Source organism: Geospiza fortis, unplaced genomic scaffold, assembly GCF_000277835.1.
Source record: "Geospiza fortis unplaced genomic scaffold, GeoFor_1.0 scaffold206, whole genome shotgun sequence".
NCBI classification, from domain to species: Eukaryota; Metazoa; Chordata; class Aves; order Passeriformes; family Thraupidae; genus Geospiza; species Geospiza fortis.
In genome coordinates this window covers 6,355,531-6,366,046 of record NW_005054311.1, presented here as the reverse complement: position 1 = coordinate 6,366,046, position 10,516 = coordinate 6,355,531, and the positions used below count along the sequence as shown (strand labels likewise).

Sequence of the window (10,516 nt, the reverse complement as noted above, 5' to 3'; positions counted from 1 at the left end):
CCTGCTGAAGTCCATGCTAATTTTATCTGATTCTCTGCCAAAGACTGACACATTTTTTAATTTAAGCATCTTGGGTATGTTATTTTTCCAGAATGACATGAAATAAATACTTTCTCCTGTTCCTATTCCATTGCTAACATGTCCTGTATTTCTGAGATTCCTGTACAGCACACTGGTTTCTGAAGCCTGGAAATTGGAGGCAAGCTGCTAAGATAAATCTTCAGAAATAATCAGCATCAAAATACAAAGCAAACTTCATATAAATAAGCATTTTTCCAGTTATGAAATATGACTAGATTCATTCAAATGCAGGATGTCAGGGACAGACTTGAAAGCTATTTCATGGCTGTGGTTTCAATTGTGCAGCAACTACTGTGATGGAATTTTATCCTACTGTGCTAGTCTCTGGCTGACACAAAAGGAAAAGACAACACTGTATTTAATTTTCTCACTCCTCCACTGCAATTCTTTTTCCATTACACAGAAATAATAGAAGGTCATAAAGATGAGAAATAAATTAACAATTTTGAAACTTGATTTACAATAAGAGATAATAGCAATAAATGCAAGAAGCAGAACACCCCACTGCAACAGTTCAGGCATAAATCAGCGAGAATGGTAACATTCATGACTTCACATCAGTGACAAAGGTTTAGGAAAATAAAAAATTACAGAAAAACATTTTTAAAAAATAGTGTCATGTTTTGAATAAAAAAGGAATTAAAAAAAACCTCTGACATGCACTGCATTTTTCCCAATACTTGGCTCCCCCATGGAACCAAAACAAACTTCTAATATCCTGAGAACAAATGTGGTATTTAATATGGCAGCCTTGCAGTGCCTAAAGGGAATCAACAAGAAAACTGCAGAGTGACTATTTACAAGGGGATGTAGTGATGGGATAAGGGTGAATGGATGCCAACAGAAAGAGGACAGATTTAAGTTAGAGGCCAGTTTGGATGGGGCTCTGAGAGGGGTTGGAACTAGTTGGCCTTTAAGGTCCCTTCCAACATAAACCATCCTATGACATCTTTCCAAGTATAACCAACATTTTTTTGCTAACAAATATAAATATTGCTGCAATTGTAAGTTACTGTGTAGTCATCCATGGTCTCTACAAAGACAAGAAGAAAGGGAAAAAATGACTAAAACAAAATCCATCTATTCTCTAGACAGATTTTGATTCAGTATACAATAAATATGATTTGGTATCCTGAGAAGACGGCACTAATTCTTCACTAATTATAATGCCTCAAAGCTATATTATGGTAGCATTGCACAAAATAAAGTTTGACTTTTCTTCTTTTTTTTTAATTATCCCTTAGACAAATAGTCTTGCTTTAAGAGAATAATTCTGACTCTGTGGAAAATTCTCCTCAGCCTTCAGGCTTTCACACATACATGATGAACATGTTATAGGTGGAATGCTGAAAAATGCTATAGAATTGAAATGCATATATATATACATTTCCCAGATATATATTTTTTCCCATCACTTTATCACTCTGTACTGATTCAACGCAGTAACAGTTCAGCAGAGATTCCAGCTGATCCTGCAAATGTAAATTACTTCCAGTGCCTCTACCAACTACATCAGGGAACTCCTCAGACATCCAAACTGTGTCAAAAAAAACGGTGTAAACACTTATTTTCTTCCATTTTCTGACGCTCAAGGTATCAGAAAGAATGTGTACTATTTGAGAAGAGGAACATATTTAGCAAGGAGAAAGGACCTGGCACTTTATAAATCACAAGGGTAGTGTTGAATTCAGTTTCTACAAATATGTCTATCTGGATTAAGAAAAGTGGGAATAAAAAGTTCAAAATCCTTTATTTTTTTTAATTTCAGCAACTTTCTCATTTATAACCAATCAAGTGCTCTGATAACTAAGGAAATTAGAAAAATGCACACCATGAAAGCCAAGTTAGTCCCAAATCAGAAGCACTCCTGTCCTGAAATCTGGTCATTGCAGAACAGCCATTCTAACCATGAAATGTCTTATTCAATTGGAAAATGGCCAACACCAGCAAATCTGAATGTCCTCCAGAATTAGGACATTCACATTAACAAAACTGTAGGAAGAACCCTGCAGGTCTTTTGTTTTGTATTTCTCATCACAAAATCCTTTTCCACCTGGTAAAACAGTATCCAGTTTATCTTTTAAAAAGTGTAGCAGATAGCCGTATTACTCTTTTCTGATGAAACACCAAATTTATGTTTTCCTGCTCTGTATTCAGAATACACAAGAAATTTATATGGTAATCAACATGATTATAAGTCTGATAAGTATGAAGGCAAAATAACAAAAAAAGTCAATTTGCTAAGAAAAAAAATCCAGAAAGAGAGCAGAACCCTCAGGAATATTTAAGGAATATCCATAATTTCCCTTCCACTAGATTTCTGACAGCAGAATTAGAATAAATAACATTTTGTACTGAGTTTCTGATGCATAAAAATAGGATTTGTCATGTCAAGTCTCTGGGCAATAGCCTTATCTATTTTCTAAATGCTGTCTCCTTGAAAATTTTTAAAAATTTAAAAAATTTTAAAAACCCAGAAAGTTGAAAGAATTATATTCCATATAATTAGGAACCAGCACACTTCATCCCAAGTCTTTTCTAAATTGTTTAAAAAATTCCATAACCCCCTCCCCACTCAATGGTGTTGTCTTCCATAAATAATTTCAAAGAAAATGAAAACTGGGTAAAGGGATTTATTATTTATGACATGACAGTGCTTCTGATATCATATTCACAGAAAGCATGGAGAAAGCTACTTAGTGGATTTTCCAGTTTTAGATTCTTGTCTACAGATTCTTGTTTATCTTTTCTAATCAAACAAATAACAGCATAGTTTATTATTGGATGAGTCCTTGAATATTGATAAGATTTAGCCTCCCTTCTGTTTCTTTTTTTTTTTCAAAATTCACTTTATATTTGGCACAGATAATCTTGAATAAAGGAATGTCCTTTTCCTGTTTAGAATAAGTTTTTAAAAATAGACTGTAAAAAATTTATATTAAAATAGATATTCTGGAAAAAAAATGAAATTAGATTTAGCACTCCAAGACTTAAAATTCATATTCCAGTGAAAGTTTCAAATTAGGTTACAAATGACAGCAATTTATTAGACTGAAGAATAAAAAGTTTTAAAGTATTTCTGGTAAAAATCAATCTGCTCCTTCATCTTCAACTTTCTGAACACTACAATGCAAAATAATTAATATTCTTCTAAAACTCTTTTTTCTTCATGCTATCTGGAAAAGCTTGAGCATTGTGTGTTGTAATTATGCCCTAAGACAGCGTAGTTGCTATAGACTTTCTTCTCTCCACATCTCTCTCAATAAAATGCTTTTGTGGATTACAGGTACAGGAAGCATGATCCTCGCAATTACCAGATTTGGGCTTTGCATTCTCATTATGACTTGGTTGAACAATGACAAAGAGAAATATTTTACCAAGCACCTCAGACAGGTACTAAATACAGTGAATAATCATGCAGTAATTTCTCTGAAAACCATTATACACGAGACAATAAAGTAAGTAAACATAGCTGAATGTGTCTGTTGAATCTTTGATTCATTCCCTCCCTAAAGGGATGCTCATGAGATTTTGCTGGTGTCTTTGAAACTAGTAAAAAAGAGCTTTCTTTCAATCTTAGATTTTTTGGGTTTGATTTTGTTGTTGGTTTTTTTGTTGTTGTTGTTGTTGTTGGAGAGGAAGCAGTGAAGGGTAATTAAGCAATGCTAATGGAAACTATCAATTTCACCATAACTGGCTGCAAAACTAAACAGAAGGCAAAAAGGATAAGAAAAAAAAATAAACAAACCAAAAAGTAACTAGACAGCAATATTCAATTTCAAACCTATTGATAGATAACATACATAGAATAATGCAGGACAAATATAACTGGGTCCTTGCAGAGTCTGGTTCATATCTGCTACTGTCTGAAAGCTTCATCAAAGATCCAGTTCTACTCTGGATACAATAGAACAACAAACTCTTTTGCTGAAACTTTCAGTCTAATTCAGCGTAAAAAGAAAGCAAAGTTCATATTGTACAAGCAACTAGATACAGGTATTTTCTTGCCATATGGTTGGTTTTTACTTAGAAATTCTGAATTAGTTTCAACTGTGTGTACCACATCACAGAAAGCTTTCTCAGCAACTAACAAGGACACAAAAAGGTTGAGCCTTTACACCTTGCTGATGTATTTGTGCAGGCATTTCCTCCTTGAATCAGTATATGACATGCATGACAACCTTAGCTCTGGTACTTCAATGTATTTAGATGTTCATTGATATCCAAGGCAGTTTATTCTAGCATGGGGACAGGATTTGACCAAGCTCCCTCCAACCTTCTCCATGTTCTTGCTGCAAAGAGATGCCCCTCTGTGCACCACTGAAACACACTTTTATTCAAACACTGTTCTCCTTATCTAGCCATATTGCAGACCAAGCACATCACTCAACAAAGCATGTTCCAGTAGTTTCCTTGTTGCAGCTGTCGGAAACTCCAAAGACCATTTTCCCCAAAACAGTCTGCTCATCTCTTTGGTGAGGTCTGAAGATTCCTGAACACATATGCACCACTAACTTCCAACTGATGTTGCCTCAGATACAACTAAGCAATTAAGAAGCTTTAAGACCACACTTCTATTGCCTTATCGCCTGTTTTACTCTAAAAAACTGCTAAAAAGCAGAAGAAAGTAAATAAATTAAAAAAAAATACTAAGGGTTTGCAATTGTACAATTGAAACAAGAATGAAGACACTTGTATATGAGCAGCTCTTAAGTCAATGTGAGCATGCTTTGTACTTAACTGTAAAAAAATACAAATTATAAATAAGTTTAAATCACAACTGAAGCATGCTGCAAGCATATCTAGGACGTACAACACTGGAGTTATAGACAGTTCACTATAGCCTATTTCCAAACCTAAATGATGGAGAGAAACATGCATTCTCAGATCATATTCCAGCTACTCCTTAAATGCTAAAAAAATTCGCACAAAGGGTCACTGCAGCTTGCAAAACTTGTGGTTCCCTTGAGACCACTCTGATTTGTTAATTCAGATGACATTCATGCTTAAAAGTCTGGTAACTGAGGAATTGTACAGTATCATCCCTTGGCATCTGAAGACAGGTAATGAGCAAGACTGTCAAGCATTAATTTTTAATATAAAGTGGAACTGGAAGCTCTGAAATAGAAGAAATAAACAACTCTGTTTCTTTTTCAAGCGTACTTAATATTTAATACTTGTTTCAATTACTGACACAAAATCACAAGCCTCCTGCATCCCACAATTATCTGATGAAGACTTACCGTTACTCCAAAGAACCTGGTTTCATTCATAGCATTCAGAAAAATGTTGCCGAGTTTTTGATTTGAGTAGTTAAAATCTTCAATTTTTTGGTGCTTGTTGGTGGAATTCAGGTAATTCATTGCCCTCTGTAGAGTCCTGGCAATCACCCATATTCCATCATAGGCATAACCATGAAATTTGCTGGATTGCCCATCACCACGTCTAGCGTTGTATTCCTTTTCATACTGCTGTGGAGTCTACAGAGGAGATAAAATTCAGTTTTACCTCAATACTTAACCTTTTATAGAGTTGAATCTAAACCAACACCTTAAGCTGCACCCTTCAATTTAGAGATGTGCATAACTAATACAGAAAAGCCCTCCAAAATAAAAATTATGAAAGAAAATAAAATTCAAGAAACATGTATTGCTTGGTTTAAAAACTGCTGGTGAGATTGGGAAGCAGAACTAGGAGACAGGGATACTGAAAGCAGTTGTACTGCCTCACTGTATAAATGACAACTTGCTTTATTTTACTTTTATACAAAAGGCTCCTGTTCAACCAAAACTGCACACTGGTGAGCCATAATAATGGAACAGGGAATAAGTCTCTATCCCTGCAAATTAGTGGTCTGATTACACTTTACAGGATAACACAAATCAAATAACTTTACTTGAGCAACTTTCTGCTCAGTATGAAATTTTGAGTGGCAATTTGTCTGTATTTTACAAGTTCACTATGTTCTGGATGGTGTGCCATCATGTGGGGAGCTACCCTTCAGTAAAGTTGCCTTTCATGCTCACTCAGCAAGGCATGAAAGGCACATGGAAAAAAAAGATGAATAGCAGCAAAATCAGGCATGTTTATTCATTGGTCAGAGTTTGCATGGATTTGTTCTGTGATAAAATTTTATGTGCTTTATGGAAACATCATATATTTTTATACTTAAAAGAAGCCTCACCTCCTGGCCCCTAGTTCTGAGACACACAAATCACCATTCAAATTGGCCATTTGCAGAATAGGTTTAAATATAAGAGTTTTCTGTTTCTGTGCTTAACTATTTAACTTGAAGTGACACAGCACATGACACTAAAGACTGTACTTCAATCTTTAATGTACATAATGTTCAGACAGGGGAAAGAGGGCAGATTTAGAGCAAGGGACTTCATTGCTTTCTTACCCTGTAAAGAATCAGATTTGCTTTTGAAATATTTTAAAATTGCTAACTAGGGGAAAGAAGTGAAACTAACTGTGATGACTTCCAGGTCACTTGGTAGAAGAACCCTTTAGCTTCACCTCCTTCCTTGGTGCTTTACTGTGCCAACCCAGCAGTGAGACAATTGATAGCACAGTAAAATAGATGGAAGAAAAGTACTAACCCTTCCTGATATAGTCTTATTCGTTTTTGAGCTAAGAGGCTCAAAATCCACTCCAATATAACCTTCCATGGCTGCAAGAAGATTTTTGCTGAGACACTGTGAAGAATTAATCCAGGCTTCCCACCAAAGATTTTCATACCACCCTGGAATAATCCACTGATATTTGCTGCCGTACATTTCTTCATCATAAGCCTGCAAAAAAAGAAAAACAGAAAATGTAATGGAATTCGTAATAGAGGTATTGAACATAAAACCAATTGCTTTCGGTTAATTTTTTTTCATTATTAATGACATGATGGTGTAAGTGGAGTACACAACTATTTTAAACAGTTTAAAATAATTATTTGCTAATAATGAAGACTTTTTTTTTTTTAAGACTCCCGACTTTAGAATTCAGGAAATGAGAATTTACTAAACCCTGTTTTTCTTTCAAGGGATCATTTCCTAAAAAACAGAAAAATGAAACTGTGTTCTAGAACTGAGGGAGTTAAAGAACAACACAAACAGAAGGCACAGCTTTCCACTGAAAGTTCTTTATAACAGAACTATTACATGAGTGACAGAACTACCATGCTACCACATTTAAATTAAGTAATTATCGCCCTTAAATCAATCTAAGGACTAGATTAACAAGAAAACTTGGATCATAGGCGCCATCGAATTACATGTGGCAAATATGAATTAGGTGACTGCTAAAATCAGACCACAGTAACATTAAATTAGCAGTTCCTTCTGAGGAGCATGAGTGAATAGTGAATTGATAGAGCAAAATCTTAATGATTTTTTTTTTCTCAGCAAGATCTTTCTTCATACGAAATTCTATATTTTTGTAATACTGAATACAGCCAACTGTAATCCAAGATACTGAGATTATAGTTAGCTCCTTTCAATACTTAGTAGATACATATAACAGGAAACAGAAACACTTTCTTAGTCAGGCACATATGCTGTTGCACCTAAAAGCTGATGTATTCTCAAATATTCTCTTTGATTGGGAAGAGTGTTTTAGGATAAAATTTGCAAATTTTATCTCAGATGTTTTGAGCACTGTCTTGCAACTAGATATTTTTCTTTTGACATTTCAGTCAGAATCCATTTCAAAACTGCATGTTTCATGCTTCTTTGGCTTCTAATATAAGCAATACTTGAGATAGAAGGCCTAAGATAAAAATTCTAATTTTTAGAAATACATAGTGCAAGCTTAGAGTTCTTAACAGGAAAACTGCTTCTTTTTCACAAAAAAATATTATGGAAGGAGGAAACGATAAGAATGCAAACAAGACATATTAGTCATTCTGAAATAACTGTTTTGAAAAGTATCCCAAAGATAATACAAAAAGCCTATCAGAGAAATAAAGATCAATAACAGAATATATGAAATAGGAAAACCTCCTAAATATGTTAATACCCAAATTAAAAATGGGATTTAAATCTGTGAAGTCTATTATAATGGTGCCAGCTCAGTTCATAACAGCATTGTGCACAAAGCAGATTTATTTGGCCCCTGGTTGCAGAAGCTTTTGTTCAGACAAAATCAAATTTCATGCCTTTGTATACAATGCTGCTTGAAAGTCCTGTCTGAAACCTGGCGTCTTGCATCTCATATATTACTTATTCCACAATCCACATAAACAGTTTGTCTTTTCTCTTGCTTCTTAATTCCGCCCTTCCAGAAACATATCTGCTTCTGTCCTCCTACCCATCTGCACTCCTGCACAGCTATGGAGACGCTGAATTCCAGGGCCACCTGCGAGGGAAATAGCAATTCCATCCTGCAGTACACCCTTCTAGAAGAGTTTGCATTATACAGTTAGGTCATTCAAGACCTTTCAGTCACTCAGTGGTTTTTCTCCGACAGTTTTGGAACCATGAGGATGCAAACTGACAGAGAATAGTGCTTCTAGGGAAGGACAGTCTTACGTAGCTTCCCCTGCTCTATAGCGATTAAAGTATCAAATTGTGTGTTGCCAGAAAGTATTGGCTGTGAGCTATTCTGAAATTAGAGCTGCTGGAAATTTTCTGTTTGCATAAGCACTTGTACTGTTTCCTGCATAATCTGTGAATGCCCTGGAAAATGAGCTGAAAATTGAAAGTTACAAAATAGCCAGAAATTTCATCCTGGAAACAAGGGATCATTCCCAACATGGTTGCCTGAAAGACTGGTTACACTTTCACACTTCTGCAACAATCTGGTTTAACAAAAGGCAAAACAAACACTTTAAGAGCTGTCAGCTCTTCCTTTGAGACATGGTGGAATGACAGGGCTTGAAGGGTAGTCTGGGGAAGGCAAAAGTAGGAAGAAAATCAGATCCTCTGAGGCTCAGCACCATGATCATGCAGTCATTTTTCTACTGACAGCACAGCTGACAGTATTCAGACATTTCAGTGTTTGTGTCCCAGAAGACTTATTGCAAAATAATGCTTTTTTCGCCACCATTTTCTCCCTGTTGATTCTGCTAAATGGAGATGATTTTGATGCTTAAAACACACAGATCTTTCTTGAACTGTTTGAGTGCACATAGACCAATACTTACAAGGTTCAGTTTCTAAGGGGAGGATTTTTTGGCAAACGAGCAAGCTGAAGAAGGTCTGCACATGCTTTGTACCACCAGAACAGCATAAAGTAGTCATACATTTTCCTTAATATTTCTCCCATGCCCTATGTAGAATGCAAAGCCCTGAGCTGCTGTCAAGCAGCCAGGAAACTGTCATGGACATTTTTTGCCCTTGTGAAACTGAATTTTTCTTTTAAAGTATTTCATTCTTGTTTGAATCCATAAATAAATGCTTACTTACAACAAAGAGATTCATGCAATAGACGCGTAGCAAACAATTATTGGCAATTTGTTGACTGTTCAAGTATTAAGTTTTGACCAAAAGGTTCTCATTTCTATTCCAAGAAAACATCACATCCATCCCACAGAGGTGAAAATGAATTATAAAGGTAAGATTTCCGATAGAACTAAAATTGCTCACTGTTTTTGACACTGGTGATAAATGAACAGCTAAACTTATTTAAATCTTTGTAGGAAATACCTGCCAACATTCACTTTGGCTTGAACCAGTCTTGTCCTGTTTTTAAACTTGCTTGCTACTGAATTATACTATCTTTTAGTCCAATTTTTTGGTGTGGGTGCGGGTGTTGATCTCTTCTTCCAAATAACAAGGAACAGGAAAAGAGGAAATGATCTGAAGTTGCAAAAGAGGTGATTTAGATTCAATATTAAGAAAGACTTCTTCACTGAAAGGATTATCAGGGACCAGGGAAGAGGTTGAGTCACCATCACAGGAGGCTTTCAAAAGATGTGCAGATGAGGCACTTAGGGACATTACTTAGTGGTGGACTTGGCAGTGCTGGATTAATGGCTGGACTTGATCATCTTAAAGGTCTTTTACAACCTAAATGATTCCATGATCAAATATAAACTCCTATGGATGTCCTGAGGAAACCTCACAGAATATAACTTGAATCCAGGCAGAAAAGTGAAGCAAACTTTAAAGGTTTTACCACCTGCATAAGTCATTACCAAATAATATTTGGGTGAAAACCACAATCATGAAAAAAGAATAAATCTTGCATTAGTGAAAAAACATCTTCCTTTAACAAACTCAAAGCCTTTTTCTGACTGACATCAGTAACCTTGCAGAAAATAACAAGGAATCACAAGTGAAACCTGTTGGGAGATACACCTGGAAAAGAGGAGTTAAAGAACTTGTGAAGTCTAAATTATTGTGCTCTTAGACATATATCTGTAGGACTGCATGAGTCAAAAATATATTTTATGAATAATAACAAGCTTTCTGACATATTGTAGTGCATTAATATATAAATG

The 10,516-nt window shown here is 35.4% G+C and overlaps 1 protein-coding gene across 1 annotated transcript in view; it reads right to left on the bottom strand.

The window, feature by feature from the left end:
- The window catches only part of GABBR2 (gamma-aminobutyric acid type B receptor subunit 2), a 462,692-nt gene that overhangs the window by 224,648 nt on the left and 227,528 nt on the right, over positions 1-10,516 (bottom strand). Inside the window, 2 exon segments of the mRNA XM_031055642.1 lie at positions 5,325-5,561; positions 6,684-6,875. Coding sequence (XP_030911502.1) covers positions 5,325-5,561; positions 6,684-6,875 — 429 coding nt within the window.